General features: G+C 67.1%; 1 protein-coding gene across 3 annotated transcripts; it reads right to left on the reverse strand.

Moving 5' to 3' along the window:
• Positions 1-688: 688 nt before the first annotated feature.
• Positions 689-19371, reverse strand: MED24 (mediator complex subunit 24). Of its 3 annotated transcripts, XM_083809124.1 has the most exons (25): positions 19055-19370; positions 16275-16357; positions 15728-15766; positions 14510-14583; positions 13232-13455; positions 12602-12713; positions 11968-12118; positions 11625-11738; positions 10927-10974; positions 10635-10717; positions 10030-10116; positions 9638-9749; positions 8888-9030; positions 8254-8291; positions 7479-7561; positions 6031-6209; positions 5845-5944; positions 5340-5515; positions 4981-5245; positions 4628-4809; positions 4310-4403; positions 3887-3986; positions 1852-1929; positions 1520-1668; positions 689-1077 (listed from the first exon to the last, which is right to left on the reverse strand). In XM_083809124.1, exons 1-25 carry the CDS (start codon positions 19182-19184, stop codon positions 961-963), a joined length of 2961 nt encoding a protein of 986 aa, XP_083665250.1. In that variant the 5' UTR covers positions 19185-19370; the 3' UTR covers positions 689-960. The 3 variants fall into 3 exon arrangements, with proteins under 3 accessions (XP_083665250.1, XP_083665251.1, XP_083665252.1); XM_083809125.1 differs by lacking the exon at positions 15728-15766 and having other exon boundaries at positions 19055-19371; XM_083809126.1 differs by lacking the exons at positions 15728-15766; positions 16275-16357; positions 19055-19370 and adding an exon at positions 15638-15715.
• Between the last annotated feature and the right edge of the window lie 857 nt (positions 19372-20228).

Here is a 20228-nt window from a genome sequence, read left to right on the forward strand (position 1 = left end):
GGTGGGAGACACGGGGTGAACTCATGCTCACGTGGAGGAATTTCCAACAAGAATTTGCTTGCAGCTTACAGCGAGGCAGGGAAGCATCCCTGCTCCACCCAGCTGCACGACTGCAGGCACCCCTCCACCAAGAGGAGCACCAGGAGCGGGGCCGCGGCACCCCAACACCATCCCGAGCTTCCCCAGGGCCAGGGCGGGGGGCTGAGACCCTCACGGGGAGATGCCCAGCCAGGGCAGCCCCTGGTCTCCCTTCCTCTGAGAGCTCCCATTTAAACTCCCCCAGCACCCAGGGCTATGGGTCTGCAAGGGGGGGCACTGGGAGCCCCAGCAGCAAAGGCTGCGGGAGCACGGGGGACGCATCCTGCCCCTTCCGTCCTCACCAGCAGCTGCACCTGAATCATCACTTAACAGCGCCAGACCTCTGCTCATGAATCACTTGCACCCTCCTCAAGTCTGTGCCCCAGGCACAGGGATGAGCCTGACGGCTGCTGTGCGCTGCTAAAGCCGTGTTCGGTTCAGAGCTGACCTCAGCTCTCAGCCGGGGTTAAGGAAAGAGCGAGCACGGTCTCCCAGCGCATCAACCACTTGCTCTGCCCTCCCTCTGGCGAGGTCCTGCCTCAGCCTCTGCCCCCCTTCAAGATCAGAAAAGTGTCAGAAAACCACTGAGAAACGAGGCAAAGCCTGATTCTACAAAAGGAACGAATGAATTAGAAAACGGAAAAAAAAAAAAAAGCAGGGGGTTTGTCTCCATCTGAAAGCCCAGCACGAGGAGGCTGAACACGGAGGGAAGCCCCTGGCGCCACGGCAGTCCCTGCTGTGCCAGCTCTGCCTCCAAGCTGGGCAGTGCCAAGCCAAGCCTGCGGTGACGGAGGGACTCTTCTGGGTGTCCCAGCCCCGTGGGTTTCCCAGCAGCTGCCCTGCTGCCTCCCCTCCCGTGCGGGCACAAGGGACAGGCCCCGCTCACAGCGCGGCGATGGCCTTGGCGGCGACGCGGCGCCCCAGGGGCAGGCTGAGATCCGTGATGGCCAGGACGATCTTGGGGCTCGACATGGTGGACACTTTCACCAGCTCTGAAACCTGCGGGGAGAGAGGAGGCACACAGCCGGCTCAGGGCAGCACGGCAGAGACGAGAGGCAGGCGGCTGGGCTCACGCCAGAGCCCCAGGGCTGGCCAAGCAGGCTGGGGATTGCACGCTCATGAGAACCCCAAGCTTAAATCACCGTCGCCCTCCCGCTTCCCCCGGAGCCAAGGCTGGGTTGTCCCCGGGTGCAGGCAGAGCCCAGGGCTGCAGGGAGCTGAGGACAGAGCTGGAGCTGGTCCCTGGTCTGTCAGCACCGAGCATGGAGCCGTGGGAGCAGGGAAGGGGACGGAGAATGAAGAGCAGAGCCTCATCTGCTCAAACCAGCACCTCGAGCTACCCCCAGCGCCCTCCCCATGCCCTGAACGTGCCCGCCTGTCCGGTGGGGCGGCACCTGAGCACCCTGCGGGCGGGGAGAAGCACCCCTGGGGTGGGACTCACCATGGTGAAAGGCATGAACTGGAGGATGCTGCCGCGGCTGCCCTGCTCCAGGCAGTCCACGCACTCCTCCATGAACCACTGCACAAACTGGGTGTGGGTGCCGGCCGTCTTGGCCCCCAGGATGGAGGAGATGAGCAGGAAGAGGTTTGCTGCGGAGACAGGGAAATAAATATCAGAGGCTGTGCGGGCTCGGGGAGGCCAGGGACACGGCTGGGGTGGCCCGAGCCCCCTGCGCAGGGTGCCCCTGGGGACGGGTCCCCGCCAGTGTCCCGGCACGGCAGGACCCCACCCCGCAGCCAGGCCCCGCGGGCAGGATCCGGCCCCGCCATTACCTAGCACCCTGTTCAGGGGGTCCCTCATGCTGACAGTGTGGAGCTGGGAGGCGGACAGCGAGGTGCTCATCGAGCGATCTGTTGGGGAGGAGAACGCGCGTCAGGCTGCGGGGAGGCCGGAACAGTCCTCAGCTGTGCCAAGGTGCCCTCCGCAGCCAGCGCTGAGTCCTCGAGAGCTCCCAGCCTCCGGGCTCTGCTCCGAGCCATCCCCCAAGAAGGGGAGGTTGGGAGCACGGTGCTTGGTGCCCTCCACGCTTAACGAGCGGCCCCCGCTGTTTGGGCACCCCGGGGATGCGCAGCAGGCTGACGGGCTCCGCCGCCGTCCCGCTCTGCCCGGCCGCTTGCCCGCACACGCCAGCCCCAGGCGTGACGGAGCGCAGCAGCTCGGGGGGGGGCTCGCATCCCGGGATGTGTCACCGGGCCTCGCTCTTGCACAAGTCACATTCATTCCGAGTCTGACCAAGTCCGATGACATCCCCGAGAGGCGAGCGTGAGCGAGGCTCCGCGAGTGTGACTGTGCGAGTGTGAGTGTGCCTCCCCGCTGCTCCCCGCCGGGGTGTCATCGCAGCAGTGACTCGACCCTGACGCTTCACCGGGGCACGAGCGGAGTAACGCAATGTCACGCTCGGGAGAGGCGAGCGGCGCGCTGCCCCGGCCACGCAACGCCGGCGCTATCCGTCCCGTGCGTGCCGCCAGCTGGGTGGAGCGAGCCAGATGTTCAACAGCTGCACGGCAGCACTGGAAGCTCGCTCTCAGGGCAGAATTTAGCTAACAGAGAGCCAAGGCGTGACCGATGGACTAGCAGCACATCCTGGGCATGCCAAGGGGATCTGCGCGACCCGCGCCGAGAGGCACTGCTGGGTCCCCCCTGCTTGGTGCCACCTCCTGCAGCGGGCTGGGAGGCTCAGGATCCCGCGCCGGCCCTGAAATGCAGCTGCTGACAAAGCCAGCAGGACCCACAGTGGGATGCTCTGAGGATGCTCACCGAAAAAAGAAAGCCCTCCCCCACTTTTCTCATGGAATCACGAGTTGCGCGGCTGCTGCAGGAAGCAGGATTTCCACATCGCTACAGCCAACAGCCCAAAAAAAGTCCTGAATGTCACTGGGAAGAGGTGGAACTGCACCAAAAAGTTAAAAAAAGATAGTGATATAAAGGGAAAAGCCCGCATTTCAACAGCGGCGAAACCAACAAAAACCACAGGTTATCACTGTGTTGAAAACCGGCAAACAAAGAGCGGGCTGGGATCAGGGTGTCGGGGGGGGGAACAATGACCAGGGAGCATCCTGACTCACTGCCGCGACTCGGACACGGCCGCTCGCTGCGTGCAGCCCGCGGGCAGGAGGGCGCGGGTCCCCCCGGCGCACGTCCTGCCGGGGCTGTCGCAACCCGCAGCGCCGCGCTCGGGGACGCGGAGACGTGACTGCAGGGACTCATCGGCTCCGCTCGCCGCCTTGTTAATAACAGTGGAATTTCAGGATCTAGCCACAAACAGAAACGTCACCCCTCGCCGCCCTTGCTGGGACGGTGACATCGGGGTCTCTGGTCCCACACGGGCTGGCCAGGGGTGACAGGGCTCGAACAAAAACCTCCCCGAGCCCCTCACGTGTCCGGCACGGGGTTAGGTGGCACCGTTACGGAGGGAAGGTGTAACCTCATCGCCTTTCCTAAGCTGTTGTCATCAGAGAAGTCAGAAGCTTGACCTTTTGGAGCAAAAGCTCCACGGGAACCCAACATAACACACTCGAGCGCTCTGAATCTTCTCAAAATACCCTGCGTTATGTCAAACGCTGCTGCGGGTCCGTCCTGGCAGCAAAGGGACTGTCAGGCACGCTGCCCATCTGCTGGCAGCGCACGTGGCACCGGCACAAGGCTCTGGAAAGGTGGAGAGGCGAGCAGGGAGCCTCCCTGCTGCCTTCAAGAGCACTTGGCCCGCTTGGGAAGTGTTTCTGTGCCCAAGCACATCTCACACCCAGAAACGAGCGGCGGGGCAGCACGGAGCCTTCCCCGGGAGCAGCCCTCCCCGCCTGCACTTACTGGGGCTGGAGAGGATGTTGGAGTCTTCCTCGTTGGAGCTCAGCAGGCGCATGAGCTTGGAGGGCTGCGTGTCGTCCAGCGGGAACAGGCTGATGTAGTCCTGGGGGACAGAGGGGGGGGTCAGCCCCAGCAGCCCCTCTGCGGGGCCCATAACCCCCCCGGTGAATGTCTCAGTTCACCCGGAGTGACTCAGCCCGGGCCGGCCCCGTACGGAGCACCTCGTTACGATCCCCCTTTCCCAGAAAAGGGAAGGGAAAACCCTGCATCCCGAGGTCAAGGGACCAAACCTCAGACAGCCCAGCGGACCTGGGTGGGGAGCCCGGTCCCAGCGACTCCCTCCTCCTGCCGCTGTCACCTCCCAGCCAGCTCCCATCCTTGGGCACAGAGCGCCTCCAAGAAAACCCCGCTCCGTGTCGGACGCACCTCGATATCCTCCCGGTGCCTCTTCTTCTGCCTGCTGGACGCCTGGCCCTTGTTGTGGGAGGAGTAGGAGCTCAGGGCGCACCACACGGAGAGCCTGGGGACAGAGCAGGGGTGCTGCAGAGCTGCCGCCATCCCACACGGGTGGTGGTGGGGGCCAGCAGCTCCTGCCAGCCCTGTGTTGGGGCCAGAGTGGGAATTGGGCTGCTGGGCCCCACTGGGGACAGCCCAGCCCCCTGTCCCAGCACGGAGCATCTCCCCGTCCCCACAAACAGGCCCACGCACCCCGAGGAGGACAGTGAGCACAGCACCAGGGCTTACTTGGCCAGTGCCTTCCCCGGCGGGTCCATGAGGGTGTGCCACTTGGAGGAGTCCGTGAGCAGGTTGGGCAGGATGTGGCCCAGCAGGGTCAGCGTCAGCTGCTGCATGTCCAGGCAGAAGATGGCGTACAGCAGCTCCACGGCCCGCAGCGTGTGCTCCTTCCGCGTCTCCTTCAGCAGCTCCTGCGAGGCACGGGGCAGGGCTGAGGGGGGCAGGGGTACGGCTGGACCCTTACCCGCTCTCCTCCTGCGCTCAGAACTGCCACCAGAGCACAGGCAAGACCCAGCAGTCCTGGGCTGGACACCCAACCGCAGCGCTGGAGGTCACGGCCACCTCCCTCCTGCACCCCATACCTTGACCAGGTTGTTGCAGAACCAGTAGACGCCCCCCATGTGCAGCAGGGTGTCGAAGATGTGGATGGAGCGGCTGTCGACCCAGCCCTTCTCCAGCACCTTGGTGAACATGCTGGTCAGCACCTCCTTGATGGGCTTCTTGGGGGGCAGCAGGTTCCAGTAGGGGATGGTGTCCATGCCCGTGGAGGGGAACTTGATCTGCGTGGCCGTCTGCTGCAGGACGTCCGCGCACATGTGCTCCAGGATGGAGCTCATGATCACCACACTGTGGCCGAGAGAGAGAGACGGGATCAGGCGGGCTCCGGGAACCAAAAGGGAGGGGAAGGGCCAGCCCGGAGCGTGCTGCGAGCCAGGCTCACCGCTCGTTGTAGAACTGCAGCGTGTTCTCGCCGTACAGCGGGGTGGCCAGCTGCCGGATCATCTGCAGAGACTTCTCCCGCTCGTCCAAGCCCAGCATGCGGACGTGGGCCACCAGCCAGGCCACCGCACACACCGCCATGCTGCACACCTTCCCCTTGATGTTGTCCGTGATTTTCTGCGGGAGATGGGAGCGGAGGGGGATGGCACAGACGTGGGGATGCCGGGGTGAAGCCTGCGCATCACCGCCCAGGGCGGAGTCCAAGCCTTTTTCTCTCCGTGGGGTGAATCTGCCCCTGCCAACCCCGCAGCCCCCAAAGGGGCGATGTCAAAGGGCCACACCAGTTCCCCACGCAAGCCACAAATTAGACAGCGAGCTCTGCAGTGACTGCAGCAGCACTGAGGGCAGGAGGACAGGGGAACTCTGCCCTGCCTGAAACTAAGCCCTCCTCGGGGCGCAGAGCCGGTGCCCCGCTCTGCCCTGCACCCCCCTCCCACCGGCCCCACCTGGATGGACTCGAAGGTGAGCACGCCGTTCTCCCAGGCGTTGAGGATCTCTAGGATGGCGGCCGAGATGCTCAGACACGCCTCGTGCCACTTCATCTGCCTGCCAGGGAGAGAGGCAGCGGGGTCAGGTACCTGCCCAAAGCGGCTGCTCCCCTCCCGGCGCCTGCCCACACGCGGAGCCCTTACACCAGCTTCATCTCGGAGGAGTTGTTGAGGAGGGCGACCAGGGATTCCACCTTGGTGGAGTCGGGGCAGAAGCAGGGGTGGTCGGGGTTGAGGATCTTGCCCTCCTCGGGCATACAGGTCAGCATCCAGGTCTCGAAGAAGGGCACCTCGCCCGCCGGGCTCGACTCCGACAGGATCACCTGGAAGGGAACCAGCCTTGGGTCTGCCCCGTGCCCTGCAGGGACCCCGCCTGGAGACCCCCACCCTGGGGAGGATCCCCCAGCCCGGGGAGCTCGTGGCTGGGGAACCAGCACAGCCCAGAGATGCAGGCATTGGTCAGCACCAGCGCAGCACTGGTTTCCAGTCTGCAGGCTGCGCTTTGCCCCTTCTGCACGGGACTCTGCCGGCACCACGGCCCACCTCCAGCAGCGTCCCTCGGGGAGATGCCAGCAGAGGGCCGGTCCCGAGGGGCTGCGAGCGTGGCGGCAGGGTCACCGTGCCCTGCAGAGCACAGGCTGCTCGTCCCCTGCCCCCCGAGCTCTGCTCAGGCTCCCCAGCACTGGGGTCGGCTGCCCCACGGCTCCGGGATGCGCGGCCCAGCTGGCAGCCAGCTGCGAGCGCTCCCGAGGGGGACACGAGCTGGGAATCCCGTACGCCGCTTCCTCCCTCCAGCCCCCCGACACCCAAGGGACGCTATTTTTGACAAAAGCTTTGCACATCTGTTCGGCAGCAGCTGGTCAGGAAAGTCACTCCGGGCTGGGCCGGGGGCTGAGACCTCAGCAGAGAGCCCCGGGCACATCCGCTGGGGGCTGCCCCCAGCCAGGACTCCCCCTCTCCGCTCCCCGGGGCCGGCCGGGCAGCTCCCCCCACACACTGATTTTTCCCTCCCTTCTCCACGTTCCTGGCGTTTCGGTATCGTTTCACCTCTCAGCACACACAGATGTCGAAACGGGGAAAATTTTCACGCAACCAAAGTACCGTTTCCTGAGGGAGGCTGCGAGTTCCTCCTCTGCCAGGGGAGGGCTGACGCTCAGCTCGGGCTCCCCCCCACCCTCCCCCGGGCAGCCGGAGCCAAACCGTGCGGGGTCAGAGGGGCAAGGCTGGGAAAAGGCCGGGGAGATCGGAGCCTGCCCAGAGAGGGTGCGGCAGCAACGTTCCCACACCGTGGTATCGAAAAGGGGGGGGCACAAATCAAAGTCCTCGGAAACGCTGACACCCCCGTTCCGTGACTTTACGCAGGCTGATTTCTGGCTGCCCCGGGGGAATCGCACCGGGCGCTTCACCCGCACACAGCGGGGCGCTGCCTGAGGGGCAGCTGCAGGACGTGGGGACGGTGACAGGGTGCTGGGGACAATGGCACGGCCGCTAGAGGAGGCTGGATGCTGCGGGACAGAGACTGCCGCTCTCGCAAGGTCAGAGCCCCACCGCTGCCTCCCCAGCCCCGCTCCCCGGGGGCGCAGGGCGCTTACCTCCGAGCCGTAGGTCTGGGCCACGTGGCACAGCATGAGGAAAGAGATGTCGAACAGCAGGGCCCGGACCGAGGCTCCCTTGGCTGGGGGAGGAGAAACAAAGACCTCAGGGACCTCACGCAACACAGGGAGGCAGACGGGCAGCACTGTGAGCTTGGGGGCCGGGGCCCTGCCTCCTCCGGGGTGCTTTCCTAACCCTCAGGTGTTTGTGTGTCGATGAGGGCTCGAGGGGACATGCCAGGTGCTCCCCTCACCCCTGCCTGCCCCAGCTCAAGCTCCCAGAACGGCTTTGACCTCCATTTGGCAGCCCCGGCCCAACCCCGGGCTCCCTCGGTGCTGTGGAAGGTCAGAGCACTCAACATGTTTAATCACACGCAAACGCAGTCAGAGTCCTTATCTCAGGCGCCGTGCTGACACATCACCCCTTCCAGGGAAGGAGCCGGGGCAGGGCCGGCCCCGAGGGGCCCCAGGGGCTGGGGACGAGGGAGCTCCTTCCCCAGGAGCACCCTGCTTTGGGGACGGACACGTGGGTGCCGGGTGTGAGACCCAAAGGGCAGCAGGAGCCCGGATCCCCTCCGGCACCCGGCCACGTGGCCATGCCGTGCTCCCTGCCGGCAGCCCCTCGCTGCCCCGGCACAGCTCAGCTCGCCCTGGCACCGCAGCCAGCCCCAGTTTAACCTGTCAGGGACCCCGTGGGCCCCCCCGGCGTCCCAGCACGCGGCAGCGGGGGAAGCAGAGCTCACGCCACCCCGCAGACGGATGCGCACGCACTTACAGCCTTCTCCGCTGATGTGCTTGGTGAATTCGTTCAGCCTGGAGGGGGCAGAGAGAGCCGCAGTGAGGTGTTAGCATCGTTACCATCCTTAGCATCGTTAGCATCGCGTCAATCAGCCCTCTCCCCATCCCCCGGACAGGCAGGGACCCCAGATGTCGTGACCATGGCCACGCCGGGCCGCGCTCTGCAGTGGTGCTGTGCACCCAGCCGGGCTGGTGCTGCTCGAGCTGCCCCCCTCGGCGGGCGAGGGGGCGTCACGCAGCGCCACGCGTGCTGGTGCGTGTGCTCTAACCAGGACACGGGCACCTGGGGACCGCGGGCACGCACGCAGCAGCACCTTGGAGCTGGGGCTGTGCTGCAGCTTCCAGCTCTCACCTAGGCCCCAAACCAGCCTGACTTTGATACCCTGCCCTGTTTACAAAGGAGAGGGAGTGGGGACGGCTTCCCCAAAACCCCAGGGCTCCACTGGATCAGAACCCGGGCCAGAGGCAGATCCAGCCTCAAGAGTGGAGGGAACTGGGACACGGAGCGGAGAAAGGGCAGCACGGCCGAGGCACGCGGCTCTGGGGCAGAGGCTGGGGGCTGCCCGCTCACCCCAGCGCTCGGGGACGGCGTCATCCAGGTGGACACTCACTTGATGAACTTCCGAGCGAAGGATTTCAGCTTTCCCGTTGCTGCTGCCGCCGCCAGCAGCAGGTCCAGGCTCTTCCCAGACAGCATGTGACCCAGGACCCCCAGCAAGCCCTCGGGGGATTTGGAGTGATCCGCATCCATGGTCTACAGAAAAAGAAGAAAAAAGGAGGAAAGAAATCACGAGGAAGGCAGGTTGCGGAGCAGCAACACAACTCCAGCCACTGGGGCAGAGCTGATCGGCTGCCAGAGCCATCCCGTGAGGCCTCCGTGAGCAGGGACCTGCAGGGCTCACGGGGCTGGGGGGGACCCCAGGCACCCCAGGCTCTGCAGGGCACGCCAGCTCCCGCACAGAGAAGAGCTGACGCAGGCAGGGGCAGCACAACCAGCAGCAAAATGTCTTCGGGAGCGAACGCAGCAGCAGGAGTGACGCAGAGACGGGGGGAGTCCCCGGGGACGGGGGGGAAATGCAGGCGGGGGAGCGGCTGGGAGAACGGGCAGAGCGGGCTGGGCTCGGGCTGCTGGCACCACCGACTGCGCCGTGCTGCCTGACAGCTCCTCCAGCTTCCAGGGAAGGAGGAGGGGAGCTCCAGAGCTCCAGCCGGCGCGGCAGGGACTGCGACAAGGCTGGGAGCGATTCCTCCAGCCCAGCACAGGGTGGGAGCGGGCGCCTCCCGACCACCCCGGCTGCCTGGAGGTGCTGCTGGAAGCGGGCTCTGGGCGGAGGCCGGCGCCGAGGCAGGAGGGGACGCACCTTCAGGATGTTGGTGACGGTCGGCTCGGCCCGCAGGATGAGCCTGGGGTTGGGCTGGATGTTGGCGTTCTCTGCCGACTTCAGGTGCGGGGCGTGTTCCCTGTCCGCCATCCTGGGGACCCACAAAGAGGGGCGCTGAGCAGGGGGGGGTGTCACTGCCCTTCTCCTCCCACCGCCTCAGGGCGGCACCAGCTGCCACTCGGAGATGACAGGCTCTGCCCCGCGCCGTCTGGCACCGAAAGCAAAGCCTCAGCCCCCTCCAGGCCAGGGTGCTGGGCTGCAGGGCAGCCAGCGGCGCCGCAGCCGGTCCTTCCTGCTCCCCGCGAGGAGGGCGGTGAGACGAGGGACCCCAAAACCCTGCTTGGTCGCCCGGGCTCTGGAGGGGGCCCTACCGTTTGTCGATCAGGTTGGTCATGTTGGCCTCCGAGAGCAGCCCCTGCTTGCTGCACTCCTGCAGGAGCAGACTCATGCAGTTGCAGCTGGAAAAGAGAGGAGAGGAGAGCGCTAGCCAGAGGGACGGCATTCCCACTGCCCCGACAGGGACACAGGGCAGGGGGGGCAGAGCAGCGGTGCCAGACCTCCCTGCCACCCCCGAAGGGCAGGACAGAGCTGGGCAACCCTTTGAAAACCAGGACTGGAGCCTCCTGGACGCAGCGAGCAGTCAGAACTCCTGAGCTGTCCTCCTGCCTCTGCTCCCAGCCCTCTGAGGGGGCTGCAGGGCTGGAAGCAGCTCCAGACATCACAAAGCATCAGCCCCGCGTGAATCAGCTGTCAGACACTCGCTGCCTTGCTCATTTGGCAGCGCCGCAGCCTCAGGAAGAAGGAACCCAACCAGAAATCGAGTGTTTTGTCTTATAGTAGGAAAAGCCTTGCACGGAGCTGCCCCAGCAGCCCAGACCGCAGCTCCCCGCAGCGCTGCTGGGGGCTGGGGGGGGGAACACAGGCCGGCCACGGGCTCACGGTGCTGCCGGCGAGCCCGGGGCACGCGAGCACTCACTTGCATCGCTGATCGGCCGTGTCCAGCAGCGGGGTCAGCTTCAGCAGGAACTCGAAGGCGCAGTTCACATCCTCGGTGAAATCCTGCCGCACACAAAGGCGAGCGCTCAGCCCCCAGCGCTGCTGGCACCAGCCTGCCTTTCCCTCCCACGCTGCCCCGTCCGGCGGGGCTCAGCCCTTTTCCCACCCCAGCCACCCTCGCCCGGCTTTGGCCGGGCCCCAGCACCATCAGGACAAGCACCGTCCGCTCGCGCACGACGCTGCGAACACCTCCGAGGTCCCCTGAGCCTCACCTTGTCCCCCTGGGGATACTTCTTGAGTTTCACCAGGACCTGGGGGATCTGAAAGACACGGGGGAGCGATGTGACCGAGAGGCAGACCCATTCCTGCAGCCAGGACCTCTCAGCAGCACGGGCAAAACCCGCCTGCGAGCAGCGACTGCCCTCCCAGCCTGGGGCAAGGAGCGTTCCTCCAGCAGCCCGTGCACCCAGGGGACTTTTTCCCCCCCACGTCCCCTCTGCAGGGCCCTTCCAGCAGGACGAGGAGCAGCAGGGCACGGCCAGGCAGGCTGCAGAGGAGCACAGCACAGGCCGAGCATGTGTCAGGCCTGGAATCACACGCAGATCCCTTTCGCCTGGTGCGCAGACAAGAGGCGCAGCGGAGTGGTGCCGGGCTGCCCGCCGCTGAGCAGTGGGAGCGCCGGCCCGGAGCCTCGCTGGGGCATCCTTCAAAGGCCCCCGTTTCCCCCGCCACGTCCCTGGAAAAGCCACTCGACAAAACAAAGCGGGGCTGGGCTGAAAAGCGGGCTGCAGGAGGGCTGCCTGCAGGCTCAGCCACCTCGTACTGGCCGGACAGGGCGAGTGGGGGCCCCGAGGGGCACGCCGGGGGTCAGGGCTGATCGCCATGCCAGGCTTTGGCGCTGAGCAGGGCCAGGTGTGCAGGAAAAGGCAGGAGCTGGGGGCACCACGCGCCCCCTGGGGCTACGTCCTACCTTCAGGAAGGTGAAGGCCGTCCACTTGAGCTCCTCCGTGCCCTCCGGGGACTCGATGAGGCCCACGAAGCAGGCCTTCCAGATCTCCAGCACGAAGAGCGGGGAGGGGATGCGCTGCGGGGCACACGGACAGGAACCCCCAAGTGCTGGGAGAACAATAACGCGACTCCCCCAGCCGCAGCCAAGCCCTGCACCCCCTGCAAAGCTACTGATGGGCTCACACGACTCCCCGCAGCCTTCCCCATGTCCTCGGACCGGGATCAGCCCCCTCCTCGCCCAGCACGGCCCTGCTCCACGTCTCCCAGGCCACCCTGAGCGGGACCAGGGGGTGCCACGACTGTACCTGCATCCTCTTCACCATCATCAGCTGCTCCACCAGCGGCTGGGTCTCTCCCGTGAGGTTCATGGTGCCCTCCAGCAGCACCACGGCGTGCACGGTGGGGAAGCCGGTCTTGTTCAGCTGCTCGGAGTGAACCGAGAGCATGGTGGGGATGCTGGGGGGAGGGAGATGATAACGCAGGGTTACTGGAGCCTTGCAGGGATGGATCCTTGCTCCTCCTGTCCCATCCTCCCTTCCCGGCCAAGCCCCAGACCTCTGCGGTCCCACATCTCTCTGGGGCAGGACAGCTTGCCACCCCTGCCCTGCAGAAGAGCCTTTGGGCACGTCCAAGCCCCACCTCAGGCCCTGGAAGCACCTCCTGGGGCAGGCAGGACAGGGACAGCAGCTCTGCCCACGCTGGAGCAGCTGAGGGATGGCGAGGGGCCCTAGGAGCCCTGTAGGATTCCTTTGTGGCAGGTCACCAGTCCCTGTCCCCTTTCCTACTCCAGGGTTTTCACCAGTCCCAGCCCACTGCCAGCACAGGAGCCAGAGCTGGAAAGGGACAGGAAGGCGGGGAGCCGGCGTGGAGGGAGGCAGGAGGAGGGCTCAGACCCCTTTCACCCTCCAAAAGCCCGCGAGGACAGCAGCACGAAGCTACCTCTTGATGAGGGAGATGCAGTCGTCAGCCTGGCTCCGCAGGGTGGAGTTGCTGAGGCTGCTCAGGCTCTCCCCCAGCTTGACGAGGGACTGCTCCACGGTGCTCCACGAGGCTGCGGAGGGAGGGCAGGCGTTCGGTGGGGGGGGACAGGGACACGACGAGAAGCCAGCAGCCTGGTTCTAACGCACAGAGGGCTCCCGCGGGCAGGAGTCCGCACACCTCTGCCCGCCCGGGCTGCGGGGGGGGGGGCTGCGTGCCGGCCAGCAGCTCCTTGGCACGGCCTCTTGGCCAGGCACGGGGACCGAGCGGAGGCGCGGAGCCGTGCCAGGCAGGCTGGCAGAGCTCAGGACCCGCCGCGCGCCCGGGAACGGCTCCCGCAGCCTTCGCATTAATTCTGCTCCTCTTCCAAGGGCAGCGCGCAGGGGAGGGGGCAGGGGGTGGCACGGAGCCAAGGAGGAGACGGTTACGGCAACAGGGCTGGGAGGCGGAGGGGCTCGGAGCCGCAGGGACAATGCGGCAGGAGCTGGGCAGGGGGAAGGGGAGGTGGCAGCTCCCCAGGGCCAGCCGCGAGCAGGGGGGAGCCCTGGCGGCGGCCGTGGGCCGAGCGTGGCCCCCGGGGCAGCAACGTACACGTCTCCTCCAGCTTGGCGATGTGGATCAGGGCGCGGTTCTTGGTGCTGCCCAGCATTTTCTCCAGCCGCTCCAAACACATCTTCAGCTGGCTCTCGGCTGCCGCCTGCTCCAGCGTCTCCTTCACCTTCTCGGCGTAGAAGGCGGCGCAGTGCAGGAGCCAGATGAGGGCACTCAGCAGCGCCCGGCACAGCCCGATGCACTCCTCTGCCTTGCCGTGGCAGCTGGGAAGAAGGGGAGAGAAACGGAACCGTGCTCACCCTGGGCCCAAGGCACAGAAATGGGGCACCCCGGGGAACCAAACCACGTCCCGCGTGCCCAGCCCGGCTCCCCTGCTGCAGACCTCGACCCGCTCGGCCTGCGAGCGTCTCCCCCACGCCAGGGGAAATAACAGCCTGCCCAGTGCAGGCTCCTCTCTGGCCACTCAACTGCAGGGAAACTTTCCAAGCCTCTAATCAAATTATCTTGCTAAGAGAGGCTCAGCGCTGATCAATGTGTTTCGAGAGGCGAACGCTTTCCCCTCCTGATGCACAAATCATCGGGGCCAGAAGTTTTGATCAAATTAAGCGGAGGATCAGATTAGGCAGGAACTGGATTAAGTGGCCAGCTCTGCAGTTGGCCAGCAACAGCTCCTTGTTAACATCTGCGACTGATGCACATTCATCGCCGCTGCTTCATTTCATGTAATTGAAGAGCTGCTACCTTCAGCCTTCCTCCTCCCGCTCGCCCACGCCGCGCGCTCTCCGCACCGGCCTCCCAGAAGAGGCTGTCAGGGGTTAACAGGAAGATTCCTCAGCTTTCTATAAAAGTTTTTTGTGGCCTGAATTGTCTGGTCTCCCCTGGGCCCTGCGACACCAGCGGAAGAGCACGAAGCAAAACAAGGCAGCTGCACGGAGCGCCTGGGGCAGCACAGGCAGGACTGCGAGCGTTGGCAGCCGGGGCCCTGGGAAGCCGCCGAGGCCACACAAGAGAAACAAAACAGAGAGGGGACAGAAACCCTCGGGCTGCAGGGCTTACACCCACCCGTACCGACCTCAGCCGGGCAGGAATATCGTGGCAGAGGCCTTAGCCCAAAATAAGTGGGTTTCTGCAGCTTCCCACAAAGCCGGCGGGGTTTCAGACCCCCCCCCTGCTCTGCTCCACGCTGGCACTCGCACGGCATCCCAGCCCGGAGGGGGTCGGCAGCTTGGGAACGGAGCCGGAGGGGGGAACGGAGCCAGGGTGGGCACCCCGCGATCGGCCGGGGGCTCGCGGGGCCACGGCAGGGCCGCGCCGTACCTGAGGCGGTCGCAGAACATGTCCATGATCTCCAGCAGCGACTGGACGCACAGGTCCCGGGAGAAGTCGTCGAACTACAGCAGGGAACAAGGAGGGATTTCAGAAGGGGGGGGGGGTGAGGAGGAAAAAAGGGGGGTGCCGGGCTGCAGCACTTCCAAAAGACAGGCGTGGGACACCCGCCCAAATGGGAACGGGGTCAGGGCTGCCCCTTGGCTGGGTCGCAGCTGTGCGGGGTGGCAAAACGGGAGCGCGGGGCGGCAGGGACCAGGCTGCGTTTGTGAGCAGCCCTCCCCGAGGCTCCGCGGGGGCCCGGAGCTCTGTTTCGCGGCCCCGCTGACGCGGCGGAGGCTCGGTGCCAGCCCGCGCGCCCACCCCCGGCTCGGCGGGGCTGGCAGCGAGCACCGACAGCCCGGCTGGCCGCGGGGACGGCAGCAGCGCCGCTGCCGCCTGCTCGGCGGAGCAGATGGGGCCGCCCTGCCGGGCCGGAGCTGGCCCGCGGGCCCGCGCCGAGCCCACGCTGCTCTGAAGGAGGAAGCCGCCGCCGTCAAGGTCAGCGCTTCTCCGACGGGCAGCGCCACCGCCGAGCCCGGCCGTACGCTGCCTCTGCCGCCCCGAGAGCCCTGGAGAGGGGCGCTGGCCCTGCCCAGGGGCTCCCCGAAATCGCCGTCGGGCGCGGCGCTCCGAAACGACGCCGGTGTCGCTTGGCCACCGGCGCTTCGCTCCTCTCCGCGAGCACAAGGAGGGGGGAGGAAAATTCTCCCCCCCTTCTGTAACTCTCCCTTCAGATCTGGGGGTGCTCTGACGAGCCCCAAACACCGAGCAGCCACGTTTCTGCGGTGTCCTCGCCCCCCTCGCAGCGGCACGGGGACGCCCAGCACCTCGGGAGGCAGGCAGCAGCCTCATGGCTCCGCCGGCCGCAGGAGGATGCTGCTCCCAGCAGCCAGCTGTGGTTTACACAAAGGTGCCGCGGGGCAGGAGCCCGTCAGGCGCCCCACACGACACGGGGACGAGGTTTTTGAGCCCACGGAGTGCGGCCGTGCCCGGCAGCACCGGCAGGGCCGTCCCCAGCGGGCCGCGACGGGGCTGGCGCGCTGCTGACTCAGCGCAGGATGTCATTTTACACTTGACCTATATTCGGGGAGAGTCGCGGGGCGGGAAATGGATCCGCGGGTCTCAGGTAAAGAGAAAAACCTCGGGGAGCAGCTGGCGGAGCCGTACCTTGCTGATGGCCATCAGCACCGTGGAATAGGACACCATCTAGGAACAAAGCAGAGAGCCCGGGCGGGCGCGGTGGAGCGGCGCGTCGGCGGGCGCTGTTTGCGAGCGCGGCGCTCGGTGCTGAGGAACGGCGAGGTCAGGGCACGGCCCCGGCGCTGCCGCCGCGGACGGGGCCGGGGCGCTGAACCCGGCACAGATCCCAGCAGACGCTTTGAGATGAGGGCCGCCTCGCTTCACACAAACTTCAGGCGACGCTAAAACGCCGTGCGAAGGAAGCGCGGGGCTTCCGGCGAGCACGGAGGCTCTCGGGGCGAGGATCCCTACCCTGCGCGCAGCGGGCAGGCCCCACTTACAGAAACCTCCCTGCCCAGGGCACCCACCGAGCCCCCCTCCACCCCACCCCAGCAAGGCACGACGCCTGCGAGGCGCAGACGGGACGTTTTGGGGTGTCTGCCCGCCACCCACCCCGCACCCCGGGCTCTTTGCCTGCTAACTGGGGCCGCGAGGTGACAGCCAGTGGCGTCTGCGGCGCGGGAAGGGCGATTACCTGCGAGCTGATAGCGTATTTCAGGTAGGACAAGATGAGTGGGTTCGGCGACGGCCCGATCATCGCCTGCTCCAGCAGGGCCTCTGCAAACAAAGAGAGGGGCCAGGAGGTCCCGGGTCAGGCAGCGCACGGCGCGGGGACACACGCATGGCACGGGGACACACGCACAGTGGGGACACGCATGGCACGGGGACACACACGGCATGGGGACACACGCACCGTGCCCTCGTTTGTGCTCTCACCCCCCAGCAAAGGCTGCAAAGACAAACCTCGTTACCCACGGCAGCTCTGCGCAGCGCTGCCCTGAAATCAAACGAATCCCCGAGCTTTCTGCTTTCTCCTGAATGACCCAGGCAGCGCCGGCAGCCTCCTGCTAACAACTCAGCTCTCCCGGGCACCCCGGGCCTGATCCAGCACCGGCTGCTCTCCCAACACGTTCCCCTTCCTCCCACGTCCTGCCCGGGGGGCTCTGGCAGCCACCAGCGCGCGGCTCCTGCCCTGCTACCGGGGGCCGGACTCCGGGCACACCACGAACGGCCCCGTTTGGGCAGGATGGGCCCCGCACGGGGAGGCTGGAGGGGCTCTGCCCGCCCCATCTGCTCAGCCAAGCCTTTAATCGATCGCTTGAAGCGGGGCAGAGCGCAGGGAGCGCCTCCCAAAAGCAGGCCCCGGGCTCGAAGTCGGTCAAGGCACCCGACCGCAGGACGGGGGAGGCGGGCGGCCCCCCCAAAAAAGGTGGCACTGAGCCGGGTCCCGGCTGCGGGAGACGCCCGGGGTCCCGGTGGAAGGCTGCAAACGCAGCCGGGGGCATCGCAGCTCGGAGCCAGAAGGCTGCCAGCGGCCGAACCCTCCCCGCCGGCTCGGGGAGCGCCAGCACGAGCCGGCCACACGCTGGTGCCCACCGCAGGCGTGTCAGCGCGCATTTGCCGGGCACGGCCGTGATTCGGGGCGCCCATGCCAGGTTTTTCTTCCTTTGTACTCGAAATCTGAGAGGCGCGAGCCGGGGGGATGGGGCGCCGTGGGCTGGGGGAGGTGACAGCTGCCCGCATGCCCGCAGCCTGCCAGCCCCGCGCCGCTCCTGCGGCAGAGCGGGATCCATCCCCGTCCTCGCCACGGGGGAACCGTGGGCTAACGAGCCTCCCCGACGAGGCCTGGGCAGCCTCGTTCCCTGGCAGAGGTGCCGAAGGGTGGACAGGAAAAACCCCATTTCTCTGGGAACTGCGGGGATTGATCGTTGCCGACCGGCCGGTGGGAAGCTGAGGGGCGGAGGGGCTGGCACCCAGCGCCCTGAGCGGGCACCCAGCAAATCCAAACCCCCCCGGGGCTGCCCCACAGCCACATCCGGGCCCCACGGCTGCTAGAAAAAAATACCAGTAGGGTGGAGGGAGGAAAAAAAGACCCATTGGGGCAAGATCCTGCGCCCCAGCAGGGCGAGGAGCAGCTCAGTGCGAGCGCCGGGGCCGTTCGCCTTTAACGCGGCGAGCCTCGGGCAGCGCTCGGGGTTTGTTTGTCCCGGGCTCGCAAACCCGCGCCCCTGCGCAGGAAAACAAAGCTCGCGACCAGTTTCTAAAATCGGCACAAAGCCCTGGCAAATCTTTAAACCGTGCGGCGCAGCGGGCACCGGCGGCTGGCAGGGCTTGGGGCAAACGCCCTTGAGTAGGGACGGGAAAAGAAATCCCGATAAGCGGGGGCGGGAAGGGGCCTTTGGGGGGGGGGGGGGCAGCGCCAGGCCCCTCGGCAGCACCTCTCCCCCCTGGGGACGTGCACAGCCGCGAGGCTGCGGGGTCGTCCTGCGCCCTCGCTGGGGGAAACCGAGGCACAGAGCCCAGAGCCCTGCGTGCAGCAGGGGGGTGGTGTGGGTTCGGGCAGCATGACCCCAAATGTGGGGGGGAAACTGCTGTGACCGTTGTGGGGTGTCCCCATTGCCATGCGTCCCCATTACTGTCCCCCACTGCTGTGCCGTTGTGGTGTCCCCATTGCTGTGCCCACTGTGGTGTGTCCCCTGGTGCTGTGCCATCGTGGTGTCCCCACTGCTCTGCCCACTGCCGTGTCCCCATTGCCATGTCCCCTGTTGCCATGCTACTGTGGTGTCCCCACTGCTGTGCGCCCCCCATTGCTGCCCCCACTGCCACGTGTCCCCTGGTGCTGTGCCCACTGCCACGTCCCCATTGCCATGCCATTGTGGTGTCCCCACTGCCATGTCCCCATTACCACGTCCCCGTTGCCATACCGTTGTGGTATCCCCATTGCCGTGCCCATTGCTCTGTGTCCCCCGTTGCTGTCCCCATCACCGTGTCCCCACTGCGTGCCCCCCACTGCCGGGCCATTACGGTACCCCCGTCCCCATCCCAGTTCCTGTCCCCATCCCCATCCCCTGGTCCCCCCAGCCCGCCCCCACCCCCTTTCCCCATCCCCCCCAGCCTTCCCCCATCCCCCCCACTCCCCCATCCTGCCCCCATCCCCTTCCCCATCCCTGTCCCCATCCCCCCAGCCCCTTCCCCGTCCCCCCAGGCCTGCCCCCACCCCCTTTCCCCAGCCCCCCCCAGCCCCCCCAGCCCCTTCCCCCCGTCCCCCCAGCCCCTTCCCCATCCCTGTCCCCATCCCACCAGCCCCTTCCCCGTCCCCCCCCCGCCCCCCCAGGCCTGCCCCCACCCCCTTTCCCCAGCCCCCCAGCCCCCCAACCCACCCCCAGCCCCTTCCCCATCCCTGCCCGTCCCTCCAGCCCCTTCCCCGCCCCCCCAGGCCTGCCCCCCCCTCTGCCCCCATTCCCCCCCCCACACCTGCCAGGTTGAGGATGTCCCAGGTGGCCCCCCGGGGGAAGAAGCGCCGCATGTTGACGGCCCACTGGTAGTCGCTCCAGCGCTCCTTCCAGGCCTGCAGCAGGGCCTGCTTCAGGTTCACCACCTTCATGGCGCCGGGTGGGGGTCCCGGGAGGGTCCCGGGGGGGTCCCACACGCGGTACCGGGGGTGGAAGCCGACGGGGGGCCGAGCCGGGCCCGCAGCCCCCGCCCGCAGCCCCGCGCCTGGCTCCGGCCGCCGCCCGCCGCCCTCAGCGCCTGGGCACCGCCATCTTGGCGCCCGCCAGCAAGCCGCGCGCTGATTGGGCGGCGGGGCGCGGCGGGGCGCGGGGCCTGCCGGGAGTTGTAGTTCGGGGGGGTGGGTGTAAATCTGCCCGGTGCTGGGTGTGCAAACACGGGCGTGCAAACACGGGGGGTGCAAACACGGGGGGGTGCAAGCAGGCCGCGCAGACAGGGTTGCAAAAGTGCAGGCTCCAAAGGTGTGCAAGCACCGCGTGCAAAGGCGTGGGGTGTGCACGCAGGGGGTGCAAACGCGGGGGGTGCGTGTGGGTGTGCAACAACGGCAGTGCAGCCAGGTGGGGGGGGGGGTGGGTGTGCAAGGGGGTGTGCACGGGTGGCTAAGGGCGTGCACGCCTTGGTGCGCACGGGGTTCTGTGCACACGCGTGTGAGCTTGGCTGCAGACAAGCAGGGGGGTGCCTGCGCGTGCAGGGATAAAAGTGTGCGCGTGCAGGTGTGCACAGCCCCCCCCTGCACACACGGACACCCCCGCACGCACCCAGCCGTGCCCGCAGCCGCCCGCACCCACCCGCGTTGGCGGGACCCAGCGGCAGCCGCCCCCTCCCCGGCTGCGCCAAAACCAGCCAAAAACCGGCAGGATTCCCGCCGGCCATCGCCATGGCAACGGGCAGATGGGGAGTGGGTGCCGGGGGGGGGGGGGCTGCACACTGCGGGGGGGGGCCCCGAGCCCCCCACCCACCACCACTGAATCCCCATCAGCGGGACAAAGCCCCCCCAGGGGCCTACAAGGGGGTGCCCCACGGCACCGGCTGCCCTAGGGTGGGCTCGTGGCCCCCCCCCCGTGCCCCCCCCCGGTGCCCACCCCCCCCAGCCCCGCTGGGGGGTCTCGGCGGCCCCTTAATGCCCGCGTTAATCATT

This window comes from Anser anser, assembly GCF_964211835.1.
Source record: "Anser anser genome assembly, chromosome: 23".
Classification (NCBI taxonomy): Eukaryota; Metazoa; Chordata; class Aves; order Anseriformes; family Anatidae; genus Anser; species Anser anser.

What these genes read in the sequence shown, in the direction of transcription:
- MED24 (XM_083809124.1), bottom strand. Translation starts at nt 19,184, where the DNA reads ATGAAGGTGGTGAACCTGAAGCAGGCCCTGCTGCAGGCCTGGAAGGAG. An exon ending in CCGTCACCAACATCCTGAAG is followed by an intron (nt 9,031 to 9,637) that starts GTGCGTCCCCTC and finishes CTTTTTCTGTAG; the next exon opens with ACCATGGATGCGGATCACTC. An exon ending in GGCACCGGGAGGATATCGAG is followed by an intron (nt 3,987 to 4,309) that starts GTGCGTCCGACA and finishes TCTGTCCCCCAG; the next exon opens with GACTACATCAGCCTGTTCCC.